The 26992-nt window shown below is 39.6% G+C and overlaps 3 protein-coding genes across 8 annotated transcripts in view; 1 reads left to right on the forward strand and 2 right to left on the reverse strand.

Annotated features, from left to right (window-relative positions):
* Positions 1–10168, forward strand: part of LOC131354657 (target of Nesh-SH3) — a 35326-nt gene extending 25158 nt beyond the window's left edge. For all 3 annotated transcript variants that reach the window (XM_058392572.1, XM_058392573.1, XM_058392574.1), the window contains 10 exons: positions 1937–1984; positions 2117–2239; positions 2432–2521; positions 2819–3025; positions 3620–3725; positions 3805–3884; positions 6380–6409; positions 7036–7194; positions 7747–7869; positions 8033–10168. In XM_058392572.1, the coding sequence (XP_058248555.1) occupies positions 1937–1984; positions 2117–2239; positions 2432–2521; positions 2819–3025; positions 3620–3725; positions 3805–3884; positions 6380–6409; positions 7036–7194; positions 7747–7869; positions 8033–8148 (1082 nt within the window). In that variant the 3' untranslated portion in view covers positions 8149–10168. The remainder of the gene's footprint in view (positions 1–1936; positions 1985–2116; positions 2240–2431; positions 2522–2818; positions 3026–3619; positions 3726–3804; positions 3885–6379; positions 6410–7035; positions 7195–7746; positions 7870–8032) is intronic.
* Positions 9786–21117, reverse strand: tfg (trafficking from ER to golgi regulator). 4 transcript variants are annotated; one of them, XM_058392602.1, is made up of 8 exons: positions 20976–21117; positions 18378–18562; positions 17960–18043; positions 13862–14008; positions 13123–13269; positions 12287–12433; positions 10983–11072; positions 9786–10708 (listed from the first exon to the last, which is right to left on the reverse strand). In XM_058392602.1, the coding sequence occupies exons 2-8, from the start codon at positions 18559–18561 to the stop codon at positions 10317–10319; spliced, it is 1191 nt and encodes a 396-aa protein (XP_058248585.1). In that variant the 5' UTR covers position 18562; positions 20976–21117; the 3' UTR covers positions 9786–10316. The 4 variants fall into 4 exon arrangements, with proteins under 4 accessions (XP_058248585.1, XP_058248587.1, XP_058248584.1 ...); XM_058392604.1 differs by having other exon boundaries at positions 9786–10705; positions 18378–18565; positions 20976–21115; XM_058392601.1 differs by having other exon boundaries at positions 18378–18565; positions 20976–21115.
* Positions 21118–23962: 2845 nt separating this feature from the next.
* jagn1a (jagunal homolog 1a) lies at positions 23963–25846 on the reverse strand. Its single transcript, XM_058392612.1, has 3 exons — positions 25701–25846; positions 24969–25062; positions 23963–24854 (listed from the first exon to the last, which is right to left on the reverse strand). The coding sequence occupies exons 2-3, from the start codon at positions 25055–25057 to the stop codon at positions 24392–24394; spliced, it is 552 nt and encodes a 183-aa protein (XP_058248595.1). The 5' UTR covers positions 25058–25062; positions 25701–25846; the 3' UTR covers positions 23963–24391.
* Positions 25847–26992: the final 1146 nt, after the last annotated feature.

Raw genomic sequence — 26992 nt, forward strand, 5'->3', positions numbered from 1 at the left:
TGTTGTGTTGTGCTGTGCTGTGCTGTGCTGTGTTGTGTTGTGCTGTGTTGTGTTGTGTTGGGTTGTGTTTTGTTGTGTTGTGTTGTGTTTTGTTGTGTTGTGTTGTGCTATGTTGTGTTTTGTTGTGTTGTGTTGTGCAGTGTTGTGCTGTGTTGTGTTGTGTTTTGTTGTGTTGTGCTGTGCTGTGTTTTGTTGTGTTTTGTTGTGTTGTGTTGTGCTGTGTTGTGTTGTGCTGTGCTGTGTTGTGTTGGGTTGTGTTTTGTTGTGTTGTGTTGTGTTTTGTTGTGTTGTGCTGTGCTGTGTTTTGTTGTGTTTTGTTGTGTTGTGTTGTGCAGTGTTGTGTTGTGTTTTGTTGTGTTGTGCTGTGCTGTGTTTTGTTGTGTTTTGTTGTGTTGTGTTGTGCAGTGTTGTGTTGTGTTTTGTTGTGTTTTGTTGTGTTGTGTTTTGTTGTGTTGTGTTGTGCTATGTTGTGTTTTGTTGTGTTGTGTTGTGCTGTGCTGTGTTGTGTTTTGTTGTGTTGTGCTGTGCTGTGTTTTGTTGTGTTTTGTTGTGCTATGTTGTGTTTTGTTGTGTTGTGTTGTGCTGTGCTGTGTTTTGTTGTGTTTTGTTGTGCTATGTTGTGTTTTGTTGTGTTGTGCTGTGCTGTGTTGTGTTGTGCTGTGCTGTGTTTTGTTGTGTTTTGTTGTGCAGTGTTGTGCTGTGTTGTGTTTTGTTGTGCTGTGCTGTGTTTTGTTGTGTTGTGCTGTGCTGTGCTGTGTTGTGTTGTGTTGTGTTGTGTTGTGCTGTGTTGTGTTGTGTTGGGTTGTGTTTTGTTGTGTTGTGTTGTGTTTTGTTGTGTTGTGTTGTGCTATGTTGTGTTTTGTTGTGTTGTGCAGTGTTGTGCTGTGTTGTGTTGTGTTTTGTTGTGTTGTGCTGTGCTGTGTTTTGTTGTGTTTTGTTTTGTTGTGTTGTGCAGTGTTGTGCTGTGTTGTGTTGTGTTTTGTTGTGTTGTGCTGTGCTGTGTTTTGTTGTGTTGTGTTGTGTTTTGTTGTGTTGTGTTGTGCTGTGCTGTGTTGTGTTGTGTTTTGTTGTGTTGTGCTGTGCTGTGTTTTGTTGTGTTTTGTTGTGTTGTGTTGTGCAGTGTTGTGCTGTGTTGTGTTGTGTTTTGTTGTGTTGTGTTGTGCTGTGCTGTGCTGTGTTGTGTTGTGTTTTGTTGTGTTGTGCTGTGCTGTGCTGTGTTTTGTTGTGTTTTGTTGTGTTGTGTTGTGCAGTGTTGTGTTGTGTTTTGTTGTGTTTTGTTGTGTTGTGTTGTGTTGTGCTGTGCTGTGCTGTGTTGTGTTGTGTTTTGTTGTGTTGTGCTGTGCTGTGTTTTGTTGTGTTTTGTTGTGTTGTGTTGTGCAGTGTTGTGCTGTACTGTTTTGACTGGATTGTTTTAAGTTTCGTTTACTTTGGAAACAGTACTTTCCCATGCTCAAGGTCTGGTCACTGACCACAACTCCTTGATTTTGAGGACACTGCCCTGATAGAATGAAGTCTACAGCTACAGACTCTAAACATCTCAAACACTAACATTATTTCCCAGAATACTTCATTTTGCCAAAAACACACCTTGTGAAATTTTCTCACACATGCTTTTGCAGATACTTTTGTCTAAAGATATTGTTAGGAATTAGAGCATTATATTAAAGATGATTTAATGGTTCAGTTTGGATTTTTTAAGGCTGCCTACATGTGCATACAGTGTGTTGCCTTTTAGAAAATTGGTGGAGGTGAGAAGGTGAATATTATAGATCTGAAACCATTTTTAGATCTAAACTTTATGTTGTAGGAGTCTTTATTTAGCATGTGTTTTAAGCACACTTTTACCTCAATCTTACCTCACTGTCATGTTACTCACCTTTACTTTCCACTGTGTGGTTTCTGTAATAAATGCTTAATTACAGATCTTGTTTTCCAGAATCAAATAAAATCAAGAACCATCTAAACCAGGTGGACAATGTTAAGGGTGAGGCTAAAACTCATTGTGCATGCTTGGTTACAAATCTAAACTTTTGAAGTGACCCTACAGCTTGAGAATGTAGTTGGAAATAATGGCTTTGTGACTGATTATAATTTGATTTCTTTATTATTTTATTAGATAAAGTAATCGATCTGAAAGTGGTGGAAGCATTACCAATTCTGAAACCTTCAACTCCTCCTAATACCACAGAGATCTATCAGAAAACAACTCCAACCCCCACGCCATTTTTTGCCTATAATGGTACGAAGCTAAAAATAGCTGTCATTACATTCATTTTTAAACTGTGATAGTTGTGTGACAAATTGTGTGACGATTTTAATACAGATTTGAAAAAAGCTGAAAAAATACAATATACTTAACAACAGATTCCTGTCACAATCAGAAGGTTTTCTTCTCATCATCATTGTTCTTCTTGTGGCCTGTAACGCACAGGGAGCCGGTATAACATGGGTGACAACTCCTCTGTATTCAGTTCTCTTCCCATCTCAGATCTGGATTCTCAGGGAAGGAAACGCTATGTAGGTATGTCAATGTTGCTTACATTACAATGTTTGATTATATGGACTTATAGTGAAGAAATTAAAATGAAGATGTCCAAATATAGCCTTTGTCTGGTATAAAGGCTATCATTTTCAGTCTAGCCCTCAACAAGCCTCTGACCTCTTGATAATTTCTTTATCTGTGTTTGTTCTGGAATGGCACAAAAACTTTTTAAGTCGAAAAAGTAAATAATTGCAATACACAAAAACTCTTACCTTCAGTCTTCACGTACTCTTCAAAGATCTGCAGTGTCTGATCTCTGATTCTCCGTGTCTGCAGCATCTCATGTGGTCTATCAAGACAAGCCTCCAGAAAAGCCGTGTTCTGTCACTCACACGCTCAGCTACTTCCCTGATGAGGAAAATATGGTAACCAACATCACGGGCCCACCCAAGACTGCTCCTGGCAACGTCACTGTGGTTACTGTGGAGGGATGTCCCTCATTCGTCATAATTGACTGGGAGAAAACAGACAATGAGACAACAGGTAAAATGGTGCATTTATTTAATACATCCTGTCCTGTATAAATGGATGGATATTGATAGCAAGTTAACAATTTTGAACCGTTTCACTGACATTTAGGTATATGAAACTATTAAATACTATTAAAATATTAATTACTGAACTGCTTAAAGTTAACAAACATATAAAAAATAACTGATGTTTATACAGTAACAATGTAAATGTACTTCTGTAGACTTAATATTAGTTAGTTAAAGGATACGAGAGCTGAGTAACATTCATGCATTTATGTTTTTGACGCATTTGAAGTTTATGATACTCATTGGTTAAGTGTGCTTTAATGCAAAGTGTTACCTTACATTTCTTTGCAAATGGATAGTAACCACCTCACTTAACATTTATATCTTAATAATCCATGGTAGTAATCTGGGCTTAATACCAGTGTATAAAATTCATTTATAAAATGTATTTATTTATTTGTTTGTTTGTTGCATTTATGCTTGATGGACGTAGTTGTTTGTTTTTTTCACAAATACAGTAACTGCACCATTATACTTTTAAAAGGAAAAAAGATGAACACTTTTGACTAATTCTCGACGTCTACGATTTGATTCACAGAATATGAGGTTATTTCCACTGTTAAAAGTCCAAATGGAAAAGTTGTATCTGTGGTAAAAACCAATCAGACACATACAGCTGTGGAAAACCTGAAGCCGGAGAGCAGGTACACACACTGAACACTGACTGTGTCTGACCGTCACTACATCACAGAGATTCATCCTTTTCCTCGTGTTCTTTTTTAGTTACAAGTTCAAGGTAACGCCTAGGAATGAGCTTGGTTCAGGACCCTCCAGTGAGCCGGTATCCTTCACCACCGAGTCGGGTATGGAGTGGAGCCTGGAGCCCTCATTACTTCATCTATTATCCATACTCTTATTTAGCGTAGCTCCTGTGGCCAAAGACTTGCTTTCCAAGAACCGCAAAACCACACTGAGGTTTTATGAATTCACTGCAAACACTTCAAGGCAAAGTATTTGATTGCAAGGTTGATTGGACCAGATGTGTTTCTATTCAACATGCCATACTCCACTGCAATCCAGGTTAAGGGCCTGTGTTTATTTTAACACGTCCAATGCTACATGGCCTGATTTAGTGGTGACCAATCAGCTGTCGGCCAAGACAAAACAAAAACCAAGCAAATAGGAAACAAGATGGAAAATCAGAGAATGGCAGTACTTTTCTAAACGTGTAACCCTCCGCAGTATTTATCAGTGTGATGAGTTTGTACACTTCAGTTTACACTTATTCAATAGGTGCATTAGTTGATCCAGAGTTAGGCAGAATCTAAACAAAACACAGAGCCAAGCATCTGGGGGTTCAAAAGAAAAGCTCTCTGTTTTTCTAAACACTACAAGAGAACCTTTGTACTGCTTCTGAAGAACTATGGGACTCTTACACAGTAAATAGACCAGAAATTCTTATTTCAGTTCAATTTAGCACTGAGAAATACAAAACACCAAGATTTGCTAAAGCATGTGTTTGATATGATCATGGATTTATTTTGCTAATTTGGTCAAGCCAGTTTTCTTAATACATAAAAAACTAAAAATAATCTATAAACAGTTTATGTCTACTACTCTTGTTTCAGTTCTCAGCAGGATGCTGTCGATTTGTACCGTCTAAACACTACTGTTGTAATCATAAAGACTTTCCTGTGCTCATTCCAACAAGAACTTACTAGCAGGCAGGTAGAGCATTTTGGTGGTATCCTAACAGGGATTTAATAGTGAAGCCAAATTGTCTCTGGGGCCCCCTAGTGGCAGGCTGCATTACAATTTTAACCTCACACAAGGGAATGGTGAATGTTAGTGAAAGCGACCCAAACTGACATTTTAGGTTTCATCTTCACAGATTACTTTTGAGAAAAGTGTTCAAAGTGTCATTTTATGGAGCTATTTGATGATTAAATAAGGAGGCATGGTTATGGATTGACAGTTTCGGGTTGGTCTGGAAATGACAGCCGAGCCTCATAAACATGCACACTTTTCAACGTTGACCTGGAGCTCTTATTGAGATCACAGCCCAGAGAACTTCATTTAACATCGTTAAAAATGTTGTAGATTTTAAGTGTTGACAGCTTTGACAGTTCTGGCGATGTCTTGTTTTTCAGTAACATTTTGTAACACATCTTCAGCACAGAGTTTTTCCCAGAATGTCTAAACTAGCTCATAGCACCTAGCAAACGAACATGGGTAAACAAAGAGATGACAAAAAACCAAACAGCTAACACTAGCTACATCTCAGGTCAATTTGACTGAGTTCAGGATCTTAGTGAAAACTCGGAAGTACCTTTAAAGTTGGCTAGCATTTCTTGTTCCTTGTTAAACCATCTCCAAGACAGAACAACCAGCGCATAAGAGAATATACATTGCGAATATACATTGAGCTTCAAACAAATTCATATAAATATATATTTACATTTTATTACCCATATGTACTGCATCAATTTCTAATCTTGCTATCTGGTGTCTACATGAAGAAGATGCGTTTCTTCAGATTTATCTGTCATGCATGTTAGGGATTTAAATCTGGATTTCTGTAAAGCTTCTTGTGACAATATCTACTGTTAAAAGTGCTAAATAAATTAAAGTAAATTGACTAGAATTAAACTGAACTGTTAATGATAGTCTCTTGACCTTCTGTGGATACTCTCTCGCTGCTATTAACTTTAATTAGCTTTATACAGAAGTAGCGCATGTTTTTTGTTTGTTTCTTTTTTAGCTTAAGGTGCTATACACAGTGTCTGTTTTTGTTATATTAATCCTTGCACAAGTTGAATTTCATGCAATTAGCCCAGTTTCTGGCTCTTTTTTTAACTTGCTGTGCAGATCCAGAGGATATGTCCAAGCGCCAGCAGCTAACAGAAAACACATGACTTAACTGATAAATTACGAGGCTACGGTCTTTATGAAAAACAGAACATCACTCACAGTACAGAGGGGAAGTCCAGTCTTAACATACATAAAGCACTGATGCAGTTAAATGTCATGATAATAGACCTGTGTCATTTCAAGTGGAAGTGTGAGCAAACGCAGACAGAGAGTCAGACTGCAAACATGATGAGGTTTAATGTTGCGCTATTTATCAAATGCAGGAGAGTGATGTTTCCCTCAAAGTATGTATGTGTACCTGAAAGAAATTATATTAAGATAAGAAAGGAAAAAGGGAAAAAAAGGGGGGGGGAAGGCATCGGCATCTCAAATCTATTTCAGCCAGATTTAGCACAATTTATCCAGACAGTGGTGTAACAGCTATGGTATGGAAAAATATAATGTTATGTAACGTTTCTGGCATTAATGTCCACTTTTTCTCTTGCAGCGGACCCTCGGGTGAGTGAAGTTCCAACTGGTAAATACCATCATGATTCTGAACATTTATTCACTGGCCATAAGAAAAAGGAAGAAATTTAATTTTAGATTAGATTGTGTTCAATATTATTAACATACAGTCTTCACAAAGATTACGTCTAATTGCTGACATGCATTGTACTTCTTCTTCTTCTTCTGCTTCGTCTCCTTCTTTTGGCTTTTCCCTTCAGGGGTCGCCCCAGCGAATCATCTCTCTCCACCTACCCCTATCTTCTGCATCCTCAACACTTGCACCCACTAGCTTCATATCCTCATTTATTACATCCATATACCTCCTCTTTGGCCTTCCTCTTTCATTGTATATAAAACTACATAAATCTACTGCATGAAATTATTGGACTTTAAGTTTATATTAATTTTCAATTTAATGTATACAATGATTATTCTTTATATATTCTATAATCTAAACATGAGCCACTTAAATTATGGCTGCTTAAAAAAAATCTAGATCTGTATATACAGTTTATTCAGAATGATGTATAAAAAGTTTTTTAACTTGGTTTTGAAGTTGCAGTGAAAAATCTTGTGGCAAATTATTTCCACTTACTAAAGAAATAAGTCAAATTTCTTATCAGTGCAATGGTTTGTACTATCTCTCACCTGCAGGTAAAAACGCTATCTGGTCATCGTTCAAATTCGAAGCAGACACCTACTCCGAGTGCACTGGAACGCAGTATGTGAAGCGTACATGGTATCGCAAGTTTGTTGGAATTCAGCTGTGCAACTCACTGAGATACAAGATCTACTTAAGTGATACGCTGAAAGGTCAGAATCTTGTTTATGTTCCTGGGCATTAGGGCAGAATTTTGTCCAGCCATGAACAAAGCATTGCCCTGATGCTGTTGTCTTTCTATCTCACTAAACCTAGAGCAGTACGTCAAAGTGAATAGACCGAGGTTACAGTCTTGAATACTTCATTGGGTTTCATTAGTTGTTCATGTTTTCTGTTACTTTCTGTTCAACCAAATTCAAGTGCAATCAGCTGTACTTCTCGCCCCATACCTACCTGACTCTTTAATGTGGGTTTCTCCTTTACACTAACAGCGAGATCCAATCATTTCTCTCAACAGGGGCAAACCAGGTGCTTGTTCGGTCCCTTTTTCATCAGAGAACCGAGGCTAGGAACGACTAGAGAGTTGTGATGTCTCACATTTGGTTTAGGAGCATCTGGGGATCTCTCAGGAGGAACTAGAATGTGTGGTTTATGAGGATAAAGTCTAGGTTGACCTTTTCTCAAAGTGTGAGAAATACAGCAGGTATGCATGGATGTACATGAGTGAAAGTTAATATGGGTATCTGTTACCTGTCTATCTGTAGGAAAGTTTTATAACATTGGGGATGAGACTGGATATGGAGAGGATCATTGCCAGTTTGTTGATTCGTTCCTGGATGGACAAACTGGAGGCCTGCTGCCACAGTACCAGTTACCACTCAAACAAGGTGCAGTATTTTGTGCAGCCATTCTCTAACACACTTGAACCAAATCCATCTGGCAACCATTATCTTTACAGAGCTAGCTAGTAATGACACGAATTTCTGTTACATTTGGCTGCACTTGTATTTTTTTAACGGTGTACAAATGCCTCGATGCTATCTTTTTCAGGTTATTTCCGGGCCATGCGCCAGGAGCCTGTGAAGTTTGGAAAGATTGGTGGTAGCACCCAGATCAACTATGTAGCCTGGTATGAGTGTGGAGTCCCCATTCCTGGGTCATGGTAGGACCCCTGAAGCTGTCTGAGGATGTGCTCGATTAGAATGTATACTGTGCGAGAGATTACAAAGCTGACAATGTATAAAGATGTACAGAAAGGGAAAAAATAATAATAAGAAAAAAAAAGTTCTATTGAGTGTTATCTGCAGTATCTAATGGCACATATAATGCTTCATACTATTTATATGCAGAACAAATTTATCTAGACATTTAGAGAAATAGCAGAGTTTATGAAAGTACGGGGTAGCAGGCTCCCTGAGTGTTTAGAACGTGTGCATTATTTATCAAGAGGCTGAGGGTAATGTATACAGTAATTTCCTGGTCATTACACAAGATGATGACAATTTGGTCCTATTGTGCAGCTGTTTAATACACACATTAAAACACATCTGAAATAGAATTTTATGTATAATACACAAGCATTTCACCAGAATCAAGCTAGTTTCACACAAAACAGATCATTTCACAAATATACACCAATCAGCCAGAACATTAAAACTACTGACAGGTAAAGTGAATAACATTGATTGTCCTTATGATGGCACCTGTCACAGGCTGGGATATATTAGGCAGCAAGTGAACGGTCAGTTCTTGGAGCTGATGTATTGGAAGCAGGAAAAATTAGCAAGCTGATAAGGGCCAAAATAAGGGCTGTGCATTGCAGCTTGCTGTGTTTGGGGCAGCGTAGCACCAGGATGCACTATGGGAAGAATGCAGGCTGGCAGAGGTAGTGTGATGTTCTGGGTAAATGTTGTGCTAGGAATCCTTGTGTGGATGTTACTTTGACATGTTCCACCTACCTAAACACTGTTGCAGACAGAGTAAGGGGTCTTCATGACAGCAGTATTCCCTAAAGGCAGCAGCCTCTTTCAGCAGGATGATGCTCCTTGCCACACTGCGAACATCGTTCAGGAATGGTTTGAGGAACATGACAGCTTGTGGTTTTGGCTTGGCCTCCAAATTTCCTGGATCTCAGTCTGATTGAGCATCTGAGGGATGAGCTAGATGAACAAGTATGATTCATGGAGCCTCCACTTCACAACTTTTAGAGCTTCCAGGATCTGCTGCTAACATCTTGGTGCCAGATACCACAGCACACCTATAGAGGTCTTGTGGAGTCCATGCCTCGATGGATCAGGGCTGTTTTGGAGGCACAAGCAGGAACTACGCAGTATTAGGCAGGTGGTTTTAATGTTATGGATGATTGGTGTATATGGCCATATGTGAAAACTGCAAATTAAACCCTCATTTGTTTTTGTAGCTTTTGAGATTAATTATAAGGTTATAACACAAAGATAATGAATGTTGACTTATTTGATCAGTTGTTGGGAGATTTAAGAACCCAAATTTATTGCAATGTTCACCCTATTTAAAAAGATGTTTTTGACACGTGTTTTTTTTAGTGAATGCTACAAAATGTATTACTTTTATTGCAGAATACTTTCTGGTTTCTATTAGAAGGTGCAAAAAGAAATAAATACTTTCTTCTGGATCTCTACAGCAGTTGCACTAATTACACAGAATATATCCATTTAAGAGATGTTTTAAATTGTGTAGCATCACCTTTTAAGCATACAGAATCAAAGAAATGACACAGGAAATATGTGGAACATGTCTTTCACCCACAAACACAAAAACGCAAAACTTTTGATCTTCAGGTTTTAAAGTCTTTATTCACCTCCAGAAAACAAATGTTACAGTTTATACAGAATGACTTGGGCCATTTCACAGGGCCAGTCAGGTATTAGTAAAAACCAGGAGAGGGGGAATGATGAAAAGGAGAGAATGAGGGGGAAAAAAAGAGAATTAAACAATGTAATTTCCTTCAGCTGTGATTATACCTAGTGTTTCAACAGAAAGCTGACATATGATTTAACACACGATAACACCAACAAGTAGACAAAGTGTTAAAATGAAACACACTCACGCCAAAACACACCAAAACAATCATGCACAGGTTGTTCTCACTCCAATCACTCCCCTAACACACACACACACACACACACACACACACACACACACACACACCTTTCAACTCCAACACCGTTTGGTCTCATCTGTGCAACCTCAAACAAATTAAATTTCTCTCATTCACTCACACACCTTCACACTCACGCGACATCAAACGCCGGGCATTGGGGTTTCATCTGTTGTACTCTAGCACTGCAGCAGATCTTTACCGGTAGCCAGGGCCAGGCTGGGTGTAGCCCTGGCCATAAGGGGGGCGGTTCCGGGCATAGGGATTAGAGCCTCCGGGGGGTGGGGTCACACCAGGGGGTGGGGTGTATCCAGGACGAGACTGATACCCTGGGGCCGGCTGGGAGGTGGGCGGCAGGCTATAGTTGGCTGGTTGCTGGGAGGCCTGGGAAGTGTAGTTCTGAGAAGGAAACTGAGGTGGCGGGTACTGGCCTGCACCCTGGGGCTGGGGAGGGGGTGGAGCCTGTGACTGGGCACTAAATCCAGGGGCGGAGCCAGGAGCAGCAGCTTGAGATGTAGGGGTGGGGTAATTCTGGAATTGTTGCTGAGGTGGAGGGGCTTGAGGGCCACCAGGCTGAGTAGTATAACCTGCTGAAGATGAAAAACATGAAGACAGACATGAAATTCAGAATTACACTCTAGTTAAAGACCAATAATTTCTGCTGCGTTCCTCAAATAAGATTAATAAATAACCCATCCATTAGTTTGCAAATCCCACCTAATATATGTTAGAACTTCCAAGGTGTTCAAAGAGCCACTCTGAGGTCTTAAAACACAAAACTCAAATAGCTGAAAATTAGCATGCTCCTAGTCTACACTTTCTATACAATAAGTTATAGGTCAGTACAAAGGTCAGGATCTTTACCAGGGTACTGCATGCTGTACTGCTGCTGAGGAGCGGCCGGCTGCTGAGGAGGATATCCACCTGGAGCTTGATACTGCTGATACATCTGACCTGAAAAACATACAGACCAAACAGTCTGATGAAGCCAATATGAGCTTTCATTAAGCATCAAAGGATTCAGAGTTGGTATGTGATCTGTTTCCAGTTAATATACATTTTTTCCAGAAGCTAGACAAAAAGAAATCAAAACAAAACAAAAATATATATATACACGAGTATGAGTGAGTGTCCCCTGTAGCATTTTACCAGATGCTCAACACACAGGAAAGAAAACACTGACCCTCATCCAAATGTGCATCCACACAAATCCACCCACACAACAGAAACTGACCATATGGAATAGACCAATTATTAAAGATAAGTCATAGAAGGTCCGTGCTGTGTTTGTGTGCACGGCACTAAGTAACAAATAAGAAATGTGTGTTTTTCAAAACAGATTACTGGACTGATATTAATAAAATGGAGAAAAGCATCAAAAGTCTAAGAGTTATGACTTTATGAAGCTATGAGTCACTCAACAGTTTCCTCACTTGGACTAAGTGGACATGGAAGCTCTCTGGAAACGAAGCAGAACCAAATCCAAGGTGACAGAGGAAAACATGAGGCTCCTCAACAGCTCTTACTCAGTTGACCTGTTTTTTTTTTTCCTAACTGGATGCCTGTGACCTCTCTTTCCTCAGAAATTAAGTAACTATAAAAGAATGTGAGTTACAGTCTGATTCTATATACACCAGGGATTTCCTAAAGCACTTCTGCAGTGTTTCGAACCTCACTTTCTTTCATTCTTTGTTCTGAACAGTAGACACAGATGTGCTTTTGGGTGCATTATGCTGCCAAACATCAGGAGATCACTAACTAAAATATACAGAGTTTTTACTCGTATTAAACCATCAAGTCTTCCCAGATTTCTTCTCACTGGCCTTTACCTCAGATTCCTTGCAGAGCGTTTTCCACACTTGTCTGAATGCTCCATACCCAAGACTGAACCTGTTATTGTTGCAGGTTTGCATCTAAACACACACATTCCTTCCAAACTGGGGATGAATTTGGTAATTTTAGACTGAATGAATTCTGCTTGTGTGAAACATTAGTGGAACAGTTTGTACCTTATTTGTTTGTGCTTATTCTCACATTCATGTTTATTTAAAGCCATTATTTGCTTAATTATTGTTTGTTTTTCCTTGCTGCTGATCAGTGGTTCAGATGAAGACTGCTCACCAATACAGAAAATGAATTCAGTTCATTGTGTGTGTGTGTGTGTTTACCATCAATTGTGGTGGCAGGAGATGGCTGTACCCCTGAGTAAGGTGGTGCACCCTGAGCTGCCCCAGCAGGAGGATGAGCTGCAGAGGAGGATGAGTTAATACTGTCAGGAGTGCCAGAGCGTTCTTCCACTGCAGCTACTGCTGGGGCTGTGAGAAAGAGAGCAAGAGAGAGAGACAGACAGAGAGAGAGAGAGAGAGAGAGAGCGAGAGAGAGAGTGTCAATTGTTGAGTAGTGGTAGCACTTTAAAAATACCATAGCAGTCAATAAATGGACCTGGCTGTTGGTCAGTGACTCAGAGAGAGAAAAAAAAAAACAATGACTACAAATTCTACAGATTTTCTGGTGTGCTTTGCTCTTTCCAATCGTTCCAATCCAATTATGTAATTTATTTAGCTCATGTCAAGCTCATAGGACCAGAAACAATTAGCTACAAAGCGAGAGACAACTCAGAAATGAGAATGGTCAGGCTTGATTCGATCTTCCCTCTCTTGGATGAACAGTGAACTCGTGATATGGCTTGTTAAAACAAGTAGGCAATGAAAACACAGAATTACTGAAAACACTGAGAAGGCCAGAGAAGTACGCTGTTAGTCTCCCTGCATCAGAGTTAAAACTGTCAAGTCAAAAGCCGTTATCTGTTAACAGTTAATTTAGAAAATACGGTCTGTGCGTTCATCTGGAAGTTGAGCTGGCTTTTCTGAACCTAATTACTTTTTGCGTCTGAATCTCATGTGGTGTCTACAACCCAACAACATACAGCCTATGACCTCAGAATAAACTGAAGACACTGCTCCTGACGCACACTACTCCAGTAAAGCCTTATAAGTGTGTGTACCTGGAGCAGGCTCTTCAGACAGGCCGAATGCCGAGATGACATTCTTGCTGACCTCTTCTTGATTCTTCAGGGGGTCAAAGGCAGACATGCTTGCAGCGCTGACCGGAGGAGCCTGCTTCACTGCTGTGTCTACAGCTTCCACACATTCTGTAAGACACACCCAACAACAAGGCTTCAGGATTAGTTGAAGTATTATGGAAACAGCTCATGATTCAGCCAAAATAAGTGAGAGTATGCATATTATAAAACTACAAACCCACACACTCATAGCATATTTTACGAGGTCTACAATGATACATAAAGCATTATAACACATGGTCTGCTCAAAATGGCGTAATGTATTCATTTCAAAATATCACAACAGACTGTTGGCCAAAACCTCTCACTCCTTCAACTTCTTGTAGGAGGTCTGGTTAGCTTCACTCTGTGAGTTTGTTGTTATTCGCCATCTGTAGTGTTATACTATAATAAAGTGGGAAGCTAAGCTAGTTTCAACCAGTTTAACTGTCCAAATTTCAGAATCTTTAGCTAGGATAAACACACACACTCTTTTTGCTGTAATCGACTTTTCATTTACATGAGAGATTTATTAAGGATATAGCTCTGATAAAAGAACTATTAAATATGATGGCTTCTATGCTGATTCTCTTCATTCTCTCAAAGTGTGTACAGAGACACTGACTGCTGGTTTGTGCATGATATTTTCACAACACGGGAACATGTGGAAGACTAGTTTTACCCGTCTCAGGGTTGTTGCTCTCCAGTGCAGGCTCTGAGGGTGGCTCCAGGCTGTCCAGCAGGCTGTTGATTCGGTTCCTCAGCTGGATCAGCTCCTTTCGCAGGTGCTTAACCTGAGATGACTCCAGCGGCCGTGGCTGCCCGTTCACTGCGGAAACACAGTCGATCATTTCTCTCAGTGGGATAGAAAATCGAGTGCTACAAGGAATTGTTTCAGGTTCCATGACACACCCACTAACTGCAGAATCAGCCCCTGACTTTTACTCAAGTCACACGTTTGGGACACACACTTGCACGTGAGGATGAGGAGCCACAGACCAGCTATTGACCTCTACAAGCTTGGCCTGGAAAAACACACCTCTCTCCATATCTTCCCTTCCCTCCCAATGTTCTCTGTCGCCTCACTTTATGACCCTTTTGGCAGAAAGAGGCAGGGCTTCAACCAAAACATTGGACAGGAAATCACATCATCTGGCTGGGGAAAAAATAAATAAATAAATAAATAAATAAATAAATAAATAAATAAATAAATAAATACAAACTTCAGATAATGGCTACAAGGTATGCCCTTACACACACACACGCACACACCTTTGTAAGAGTGAATCCAAGTCACAGTTATGCAACTAACTGTGACAACTGCACAATTTTATGCTCATATGCTGAACCATTTGTCTATTTTTTTCAGGCCAAGAATTCATGTTCTTACCGCACTAATGCAGCATAAACAATCAATTCCCAATGTGTACCTCTGTAAAATGTGTGCTAGGTCTCCCCCTTGTGGACTTTTATATTTTTTTATCAATTCTAAATTGTTTTGATAAATAATTTAGCAGAATATAATTTTAATTATGATTCATTAACACAGTATAGCACATAAAAAGCCTTGAAAAACAAAATATCTATTCCTGGCATTACTCACTTGCCTTGAAAACAGTCTATGTTCTCATCTGGTAACATTATCTCTCTCTCAGCAACCCTACAGCTGATTGATTTGATTTTTTTTTTTAATGCCATGTTAACTTCAATGGCTATATTATGGCAAAAACTTTGAATGTAGTTAAAACATAGGGTGATATTCACTAGATAGGGTTACATTGCAACCCTACAGCTAGTCAGTGTTATATTTGTGCGTGCTGTACATATGCAGTTGTAGCTGAAAGCTGTGTATTAATGACCGTCTCGGACATAAGCTTCACTACCATCTATCGGCCAGGTCTGACTTGCCTTTTGGGAGGAAAAAAACAAAACCTCAAACACTGTTCAACTATCAGGTAAAAACGGCACACAATGAGGTGAACTAACTGCTAATGTAATGTTATCTGCTATAGTTTTTTTTCCTATTGACCTCAAGATGACCATGACTGGTTAACACTGACTGAACACACTCTTTATTAGGAACACCTGTATACCTGCTAAATCATGCAATTAGCTTAACAGTTAATCGTGTAGCATCAGTGCAATGCATAAAATCATGCTGATATGAGCCAGCAGCTTCAGGTCATGTTCATATTAATCATGAGAATGGGGAAGAACATCATCTCAGTGGTTTGGATCATGGCATGATTGTTGGTGACCGACAGGCTGGTCTGAGCATTCTAGAAAAATGAGAGAGGTCAGTGGTTCAAGGTGGATAAGCTACAACAGTAGACAATCACATCAGGTTCCATTTCTATCGGCCAGGAACAGGAAGCTGAAGCTGCAGTAGACACAAACTCACCAAACCTGGAGAGATTAAGACTGTCTGATGAACCTGGGTTTCTACTACTGTCACACAGATGGTAGATGGTCAGAATTTGGTACCAGCAACATGAATCCATGGATCCAACCTGCCTTGTGTCAACAGTCCAGACTGGTGAAGGTGGTTTAATGGTGTAGGGACCAATCACTCACGGCCTTAATGCCACAGACTTTTTGAGTCTTGTTGCTGAATATCTGCATCCTGTCTTGCCTACAATTTATATCTTCTAATAGCAACTACCAGCATGATGATGCACCAAAAATCTCCTCAAACTGGTTTCATGAACATGACAATGAGTTCAGTGTTCTTCAGTGATCTTCCCAGTCACCAGATCTGAATCCAGTAGATCACCTTTGGGATGAGGAATGAGAGATTCACAGCATGAAAGTGCAGCTGAAAAACCAGCAGGAACTGTTGATGCAATCATCTCAACATGGACCAGAATCTCAAAGAAATGTTTTCAACATCGTGTGGAATCCAGACCATGAAGAACTGAGAGCAAAAGGAGACTTTACCCAGTATTAGTGTAGTGTTCCTAATAAAGCGTGCAATGAGTGTATGGTTTTATGGTTATGGTTAGTGAGGAAAATAAGGATGGAGATTCGGCACAGAGATTTAGAGAAGATGGCAGGGTCTGAGGTGAGGTCACCAAGTCTCCAAATCTATAATTAGACTGGGTTTTTCCCCAATCTAACCACAAATGCAAGTGTCTGGATTTGGCTACTGGAACTGGGCTCTGTGGTCAGAGCACACACGCACACACCCTTCACACACACTCTTTGCCTGCCTGCCATCTGGAAAGAGGTACCGAAGCATTCGGGCCATCACAACCAGACTGTGTTCCCTCAAGCCATCAGCCTCAACACCCAGGACTGAAATGTACAAAACACTCTCTCACAGACACACACACTCGCCTGTGTGAACAGACTCACAATATATTGTTCACTACTTATTGCCCTGCCTTTGCACTGTTTGTACCTAGTTGCACACTTTGCACTTTATCTGGCTAAGACAAACTTCTGTCCTAGCTCTGTGTTGTTGTTTCTGTGTTGTAATTATATGTTGTATGTTTATGTAGCACCAGGGTCCTGGAGAAACGTTGTTTCATTTCACTATGTACTGCGTCAGCTATATGTGGTTGAAAAGACAATAAAAGCTTCTTGACTTGACAGAGGACACAAAAATAGAGCTTTTTGGCATCAAACAGTGAAGGTGGGTCTGGCATTTAAAGAAAAAAGGTTACAAAGAAAAGAAACTAAAATTAATGTTAAGTAAGGGGAGGAGCTGTGTCCAAAGGTCCACAAACCATGTAAGGTTCATCGTGGTTGCCATGAAATATCAGGAAATTCAGAGATACGGGATCAAGGTTGGGTATTTCAGCAGGACAATGTGTGCAAATGCACAAACATAGTTCAATGACCACAGAATCGTATTTGTGACATGTTCATTGCGGACACTGAAAACCAGCAGGGTGAACAGAAGAGGTGTCCACAAGAGAGGACCGAGGTCTCTGGAGGATCAGGAGACACTATGCATTGAGTAGAGGCCTCAGGTTCACTCAGGTCTTCTCCAATCTCATAAAGCGTTATAGAGGAAGGCTTGGTTATTATGGCAAAGGGAGGTTGTACAAAACACTAAATGCAGTGTGACATTATTGAATGTTTTTTGGTGTGATAAACCTAATTAAAGAAATAAAAATATCATGATGCTTTCACCCATCTATACAAAGGGTGCCAATAATTCTAAAGCTGCCTGTGAGCCCGATCCTACTCTCTGCACCATGCCATGTTTGTTTCTTCAAACGCATCAGTGAGTCAAACTCAAGTGTTTACTTTAAATAAACATCTTTGATATTTCAGCAAGTATATCGTGAATCATATATTACCCATCATCCGTCTACAACACAATGGAGCACTACTGAAGTTAAAATGAACAAAAATCCACAGCCACAATTTTACATAATTCATATCAGTGAATTTCTTGACCTCTAATCGTTTTTGCTAGCGCTTTCAAGAAGGGATTACTGCAGGGTCACTTCGTTTTTTTATGACAGCTGGAGAGGGATTATCTGCTTATACAACACTGCCATGTTCGAGCCTTAAATCTCAATACAACCTGTGGTGGTGTGGTCTGTATAGAGAAAGTCAGGGTCAGAAATCTGATGATGGACATGTTGTATTCAGCACGGTTCTATCTATTTTTAGCAGCTCTGAGTCTGTGCTGTTATTCTACCAGCATAAAATAAAGGATAAATCTGTGACGTTTTGGAAACGTGAGCAGTCTGGGAAAGGCACACGTGTCACGACACAGGTTTGAGGTTATCTAACACAAAACAAAAGCTCACAGGTAATAACTCACCGAACAGAGTGAGCTTTAATATTCTGCTGCACTGGATGGCGAAGGACAGATCTGAGCTGTCAAAGATGGTGATGAGGTCATCATCTACAAGAAAAGAAAAAAAGGCATGAACCAGAGAAGATAAACATGCTGGTGACAGAGGAAAAAAAGGAAAAAAATATTCTGACTAGAGTTGTCTGGGGACAGGTATCTATATCATAAGTATTGTTAGAAAATTCTTTATGAAATACACTGAATACAGTTGGACATTGTGTTAATTAGTCTGTCTATTAAATGTCTGTAATATACTTGAACAACAAGATCATCAGGAACGGATCATCAGAAACCTTACAGGAGCACTGGAGTTCCTGCCAAAGAGGATAAACAGCCAGCTCTACAAGATTTCTTCACTAGTTTAAGGTTTAATCTGAATCTGCACCTTCGTCCTTGTATTTGATGGTGACTTCGTCACTGCTCTGGAGCTGGCCGCGGAAAACGCGCTGCATCATGAGCAGGAGCTCATCATAGGTGATGTCTTCATTGTGGATGGGGATGCGGCGGATGTCGTCGCCCAGCTGAGCCTTGATGATCAGCTTCCCACTCAGGTCCAGCTGTCCATTCATACTGCTGAAACACACGTGATCACTGAAACACCGTGTGAGCTATGACTGCATATTCACATGCATAAGAAATTCCCACATTTTTAACACAGGGGGCCTGTTATATACAAATAGCCATGGAACTGGTGGCACCTTCAAAACAAAAACAACCCTACAACCTTTTCTACTTTAATATTAGAGCAGAAATTTACCCAGACCTAACTGCTGCAGAAAAGATGAATACCCATTTTATTACTCCAGATGAATGGAAATGTAATTTTACAGCAATAAAATCTCACTTGCTGAAACAAAAGGGGGAAAATATATGAAAAGTTTCAAAAGTTTCTTTAGACCCACATTTGTGTTTGTACAAAAACAGAAGACATCTGTTTGGATTTTTTTAGGAAACTTTTCCCCTGCCAGAGACTGGAACATTAACACAACAATAACAGGGAAAACAGCTGCTGGAAATATTTGAATAGTTACACTCTGCATAAAATTCATGTCATCAAACGGTCTGTCTTTTGATTTGGTTTACGTTTACACGCAAAACTACTGGGTGTTGAACCTAGAAAACATGCCCCAAAAAAAAATACATCAATAGCCCAGACATGAAATGTGTTTGACCACAAGCAGCCTGATGATGTTTTTCACTGTTTTACAGAAAAATATATGTATATTCCCCCATTTTCTGACTTGTAAAATACCACTTTTTTCAGTTTCAGGTCTTGTGATACTTACAAAATCCAAAAAAACTGACAAAAAAAGCCAACATACTGTGGACCAAATTTATTTAAAATTCATGTTTAGCAAAGCAACAACAACAACACCAGCACTAAGGTCTTCTAAGGGTTAATCCTGCACCTACTGAATCACTGATGACCATGGCACGCTGCGCGCTGACCCTATTTGAAAGGAATATGATATGCAGAAGAGTCCGGTGAAACCGTAGAAAGGAACACAAGACCTTTAATTAGGGCCCTGGTAACCTGAGACACGTCTGACTGGGTTTCAGTAGCACTACAGACTAACTGTAATGCCACACAACAGTCTAAGGGTCAGAGCAGGAGAATGAGTTGGCTTTCTCAGCACAGACTTTGGTCAGTTCCACCAGCACAGGTTAAAGGAAAGGAAGCCTGTGAGTGAAGGATGTATTAGTGATGGGAAAACAGAGCTACTGATGCATGACTGGTGAAAACAGGAGAACAATAAAACTCAGCTTAATCAGCATATATATATATATATATATATATATATATATATATATATATATATATATATATATATATATATATATATATATATATAAATAAAGAGAGAGCAGAGCTTTATAAGACACCTAATGGCCATGTGGCTGATCAGACCAGTATCTGACCACCGGTTAAAGAAAGCTCTCAGCCTCGCTGTGTATTCTTCTACATCTAACAAAGATATTCACAATCACAACATGAATCAGGTATTAAAGAATTAACATCGGGACTGCTTATAGGAAACGCTATTCACAGCACTCTTTACTAACCTGTAGTTAAGTGGCACGTAAACTAAAACGTCATTTATAAGTTTGCCAGACTTTCTGGCAGTGAAATGGGCGAGGCCGCTACACTTCACTAGCTACACATTAGCTACACAGCTAACGCAGCTATACCGCTAGCTTAGTACAGTGTAAATTCTTTTCTGCAGCCAAAATACTTAAAATAAAAATAGCTGGAAAGATGTGTTTATAAATTTGAAAAATCCTTTCTTAAAGTTCTGTACAGTATATAAGAATAAGCAGTCACTTCGGGAAAATGAATAAACTGTGTGTTCGGAATGGTATCGCAATCAGCAGGCCATTTTTGCTGCGTTGCTGGCAGGACATTTTAAGCCTGCCAAATAGTGATCTACTCTTAACAAAGCGTTGTTTCTTTCTACACCCGTTTTCTGGGCATTTGTGTCCGGCTGTCCAATCAGCGCTGTACTTCAAAACACACGCGCAGCTGCTTAACCAATAACGACCCAGGTGCATTTGTAGAAAACAGGTGCAAAAATAACGCACCGGCAGCTGTCACAGCAGCTTCCTGTAAGAAACGCACTCTTTAGCTTAATGCATCTTTGCCGGCGTCAATGGAAAGAGCAAAAAGGCAAAAATAAAATACTGTTTTATAAAGAACATTAACATAAAGAAAACGAGAAATTATACACTGGTCACAAAGTTTCGAAACAATACACATACAATGCTCTAATAATGTAAAAACTCGTACTTCGTCCCGAACTGTTTTTTTTGTTTGCCCCACTTTCCAGAGGCTAAACTGATGCTAACACTCACTTAGCTAGTCAGAGTCAGCTGTGTTAGTTAGCGGGTCGGGAGCCTTAAACACGTTACAGATTAATAGTTAATGTGTGGCACGTTACACAAACAAACGATTTTTTACCACTGTAATAGCATGATTAATTAGTACCTGGAGTTTAGGCTGTTGATCCCGCAGCGGTATACAGTGTTTTGGCAGGACCAGTTTCCACTGGACTAGCAGCGCTACACATCCGGAAGTGACTCGACCTGTACGTGGCAAACACACTGTCGCGCATGCGCGGTGGATTTACTCACCCTGCCCCTGAGTTTGATGATTGGATTACAGAACTGAGTGATTAGACATAGTAGTGGTCATATCAAGCAACACTGTGGTACAACCAGGATAACTTTTTAAAAATAACAAAGAGAACCCAGATAACAGAAAACATTCAGTGTTTCTAAGGTGAATAAGAAAAAGTGTCAGTTGTATCATGCATGTCAAATGGCTGTTCTGGGGATGATTAATCTGGGAATTCTCATTTTGACGATCTTACTGGTGATCCTTTCATAATCTTTTTCTATCTTATGTTCCCTTCTTCCTCCTCTGTACCCTTTACCTAGTAGTATTATCAGGTGACCTGCTTCATCCTGAATACTGCATGGAAAAGGAACTTTGGACCCAACTGGGTCCCATAACTGTATAGATAAAGTGACCTTTGTAGATCTTAACTCTCAACAGTGTTTGGCAATATAGCTGGGATGATAATATGCATCTGGTTAACATAAAAATGAATGGGATAGTTATTACAATATTTTTATTACAATAATTAACACATTGTAAAACTTTTGAGAATTAATCTTTTAAAATTTGTTCAACTTCTATCTCAGCTCTCAATAACTTCATTGCAGCTTTAATACAGTTAATTTTGTGATCATACTTGACTGGCTGGAGAAGTACATCTGATAAAGTTTTCAAATGCTACTTAAATGTTATCAAGGATTGATTCTGGGCCTCTCACCTCTATAAACTTCCACTATGTGTTGTCAACATTCAGTCATTTCAGTGAGGGTCATTGTGGATCCAGAGCCAATCCCGATAATGCTGGGCACAAGGTGTAAGAATTCATAATAACAGGACAACAATCCACCATGCACACACATCTAGCAGCAATTTATCATAGCCAGTCTGTCTACCTGCCATTGGGAGGAAACTGAAGACCCTGAGAGTACCCAATGCAAACACAGGGAGAACATGCAAACTCGGCAGTCAGTAACCCAAGCTCAGGATCAACTCGGGGAACCTGGAGCTGTGAGGTGGTACTGCACCACTGTGCCACCTACTGACTGGTGTTATAATTGTATAACATATTAACCCTTCCATCAGTCTGATAGCTGACACCCAGCTTTCTCAGCTCGTAATACCCAGGTTTATCGGCTTCCTTCATGGATGAAATTAAATTGTAAAAATCACACCTGAACAAATATCATGTTCTGATGTAGGTCTTCGCTCTGTTAATCCATGGCAAGATGTTCAACGATTTTGCTCTATCCCTTTTTGTGTTGTGCAAGTTGGAAAAGAGCAGAAATGTGTAGCATCTGGGCAGTAATGAGGACATGGAAATGTAGAAAAAAAACTACTGTTCTGTCTCTTCATCTCTGCAGAACTGACAGTTTCAGTAACAACAGAATCATCAGAACTTTTTGGAAATATATATATACACACACAGGGGACAGGGGATAGACAATGAAACTGAAACACTGGCCAACATTGTGACGGATGTTTCACGGCTACATATGCGTGGTCTAGTGCCCAATCTTCACTGATTTCCCACTGATTTGCCACGCCCATCCTATTGTTCTGATTTCTGTGTCTGTTTTCTCATTCGACCTAATGTTTTGTTCAGCTCTTGTCCAGCTGTTTTGTCCAGCTTTTTTGTGTCTGTCTTGGTCAGTCACTCTTTTTTGTTTGTTGTGCGGTTTCTGTTTTGTTAATCACATTGTATTTGTCCAGTGTTCTGTTGTAGTTTTGAAAAAAACTAGTGGTTTTAATTTATCCTGCTTGTGGGTCTGATAAACTGCACACAGGTGATCGCAACTACAACAAAGATTCAGGTTTGATCCCTGCTAAGACCAGAGCAATAGAACAGTTGTACATAAAATTTTCAATCCACACAACGTATTGGCTGAGATATCTGAGTACAATGTAGACAAATCTTTGTTGTGCATTATAGCCAAACTTTTGGTCACTTGTGTCAATGACAAACATCACTTTTAGTAGTGACAGCAGTGAAAATCTTGGGCTATGGAGAAGGTGAGACATGTATTGCTCTATGAGTCCACCTTCACTGTCTTTCACACATCTAGGAGAGTTATGGTGTAGAGAAGTGTGTTCTTAGAGTGAAGCACAGGGGTGAATGTGAAGTTTTGGGCTGCAATCATGGTGTTCCCTAGACCCACTATGTGTGATGAACATATCACTGCCAAGGACTACCGAATAATTCTGAGGGACCATGTATGGGCAGTGGTTCAAACACTGTACCCTGAAGGTGCTGCCATGTATCTGGATGATAATGCACCAATACACACAGCAAGACTGGAGACGGAGTGGTTTGAGTAACATGAAAGTGTAGTTGAATATATCCCATGACCTACAGTCACTGTTTCTGAATTTTATTAAGCCATTTTTTGTGTGTTTTGGAGGAGTGATAGAACATTTTCCTTCACCAGCATGACATAGTGAACAGGCGACTTGTTTTCCAGAGAAATGGCTCAAAATCCCTCTGGCCACTGTACAGGATTTGTATCTGTCATTGCTAAGACAAACTTATCTTGAACAACATAATGAAAATGTATGTATTTTTTGACTATGGGTGGTTTGAGTTTCAGAAAGTGCTGATCTACTGGTATTTTTACATATAACAAAAAAAACAGAAAAACAGTGAGCAGGAGTTCTGTCAGAAGAAACGTTCTGCAGATGTATAGGTATTCCTATTAATATGACCAGTGAGTTTATAGTTTATATGAGATTTTCTATTCTAGTAGTAGTGCTAAAAAGCCTGTGCTCAGCTGATGGCCAAGGTAGGGCTGTTAAACAGGACAAATATCTTGCTCAGAAATATGTTTTGTGTCCCAGACCCTGGCAATTCATCTCCAGTCTTATTCAAAAGCAATGAACTTTAATTATGTTTAAATAGTTAGTGATAACATATGCATATGTTAGTATCAGTAGTTTAAAACACAATACAGTGACTGAAACATTTTATTAATGTGTACACATTAAAAGACCAGTGAATTAAAAAGCAGTTAAATGCTGTAATAAGCTCTACTGTATTCCTGTACATTAGTACACACCTCACCTGACTGTCAGCTGAAGTATCATTTGTAATATCCTGTCAGATATAAATCTGTCTACATATATTGATAGTGGTCACTGCATAAAGAATAATCTGTAAATAAACCCAGTGGTATGTATGTCCATTTGATCTTAGGTGTGCATTCAGACCTTGTTGATAATTCCATGCACGTCAAAACTTTGAGTAATATACAACAGCATGACTTGTAACCAGTTCTTCATCAACTGTCCCTTTATTTTTTCTTTTTTTCTTGTGTGGAGTCAAACCAGGCATCCAGCAGTTTCTTGCTGTAGTAAATCTGCCCTGCGTGCACCTGAATGGCGATCACCATCAGCAGGTACATTACCGACACCGCCGAGAAGCCAAAGATAAATCGGTAAGCCTTGCCATGTCGGTACAGCTGCTGTGCCACCGGGAACATCTCCATGGCACCGAAGATTAGCGGAGCCACAGAAAATAGGCCGGCGCTGATCATGGAGATCACCAGGTAGCTAATGTTGTTCTTGGGCATGGCCATACCTGACAGCAGCGAGGGCAGCAGGCTGAGGAGGTATGGGTATTCCCACTGATAGGGCATGGCCACCACATCATGGGAGAACAGTTTGAAGTGGGAAACTGTCACCTGGGAGGCTATAAGTAACCATATAACGAGGTGCACAATGGTCAGCTTCTTGATCTCAGACTTTAATGAAGCACTGCAATACAGAGAAGTCAAATTAGGATCAAGTTAGAGGACCTGGGCTGGCCATTTTATAAAAAAAAACAAAAACAAAACATGCTCACTGTGGGTTTATTGTTTAAGATATTACCTCATCTGATAATGAGGAGCAACTTTCTCCCTGTGCTTGAAGTCACTCCCATCAGTCCCGGCAGCTCTCGGGCCTGCACGTGATGTCATGACTCCTGTACAAAAATGGCATTTACTATCAGCCCCCACATGATAATATACAGTGATATAGAATAGTGCTAAGATATGCAGGGGCAGTATATGTTGCCTCATGCTGGACATTAACAAACCAAATGCAGGAAGTAAACAAGAACAATGACTTTACAGCAAATGGATAAAAAAAGAAATCAATAAAATCAAATGCATCCAATACTATGTAATTATAGATATGAGTTTATCTAACCTGAAGGACAGTACATTTGGCTATTTTATCCCAAAGAGATTTGATCAACCTATTGAACTATAAATAACACCAGAACAGATCACTTACAAGATGACTCATAAAAACTGCATCAATAAGGCCTACATTGCTAGTTAAAGGCTAGTCAGATATTTTAAATGACACGACAATGCAGGGTTGTTTTGCTGAAAAAGAACAGTGCTTAAATAGATATGATTATGTGACTAATCTTATTCCAGATCACAGCAAGTCTGAAGCTGTTCCTGGTGTATGTGACTGAATGATGCGAGGCTTCACCTGCTGAGGTATTTAAACAGCTGCTCTCTCTCTCTCTCTCTCTCTCTCTCTGTTTTTTGTTATTTTCTATCTTTTTAACAAGCGCTCATATGAATAAAAAACGAGCACATCACTTACTATCGGGTAGCTGAAATCACGGCGTAGAAGCGAAAGAGGTTTAAAAAATAAAATCCGCCGGAAATCCGACAAGGCGCTACACAATAGCGTTCCAGACTATCACAGCGTACTGGCCTGCGCATGCGCAGTATGGGTTTATCTCACTCCGCCCTCCAAACAATGCGCAGCAACATCCGCGCATTATCATCATCAGCATCACTACCACCACCACCACCACCACTCTGCGATGAGTTTGGGGATGGTCATTATGTCAGAGTATACTGGGCATAAACTGGACAACGAATAGTTTGCACCGTAAGACTAGACAAATAAAATCATTTAGTGGTAGAATGGTGAATTCGGGTGGACATAAGGGAGAGGTTAAATCCAATATTTGTTTTCTGGCCCCATAAGTAAAAGTTTAGAACGTATGTTACTAAGCCCTTGCAATGGAAAAGCTTGAAATAATATGACTTAATTGTTGGAACAGGGTGCAGTCATCAGCAAAGTTGACAATGAACCCAAAAACCTTGAGGGAAAAAACAAATGACATGACATTGTCAGTGTGTAATAAATCATTACACATTTTCTACACTAACAAAACAATCATGACAATTTTAAATTGGGCCAAACATGCAGCATTAATTCTGGGGCAACACAATTCTGGTAAATTGGGTAAACATTAATCTTAAGAAGCAGGGCAATTTGATAGACTGGAAAATATAGTAAATAATAAAAAATTTAGAAATAAAACTGAAAATAAAATATTGTCGCTTCAATAAATGAATTGTTACTTAGACCAGCATCTTATATGTTGTGCAATTATTGTGCAGTAATTATTGTCCAGTTTATTATGTTTGTACAAGTTTAGAATATGTTGATGATGAATTTGGAAAAACAGTTTGTAAGTATACAGATGTTGGTATGTTTAATTTATCAGGCCTCCTCTACCTCAATCCACCATGGGAATGGGTCCATTCCCATGAGTGTAGCACTGACAATGACATGACAATGTGTGTGTGTCATTGGTGCGTATCAGGCACCACAACAACTTTGTGGATTGTGTTCTTATTTGCTGCTGTATTAGATGCAGTTACCTTGTTGATCCACTTGGCTGAATATTTTTTATTCTCTGCTCATTAGTAACTCTGAGTTGTATAAAGATTTCACATTGTGACTAAGTATATAATTATGTAGACCTATTGATTCAGTTATTTCTGCAATTTATTTATTTGTTTGTTTATTTCTCTCCTAAAATGGCATGTCATTGTTTCATAATCAAATGCAAACTGTAAAACATGGACATGACTGAT

This window comes from Hemibagrus wyckioides, linkage group LG06 (assembly GCF_019097595.1).
Source record: "Hemibagrus wyckioides isolate EC202008001 linkage group LG06, SWU_Hwy_1.0, whole genome shotgun sequence".
NCBI lineage: Eukaryota > Metazoa > Chordata > Actinopteri > Siluriformes > Bagridae > Hemibagrus > Hemibagrus wyckioides.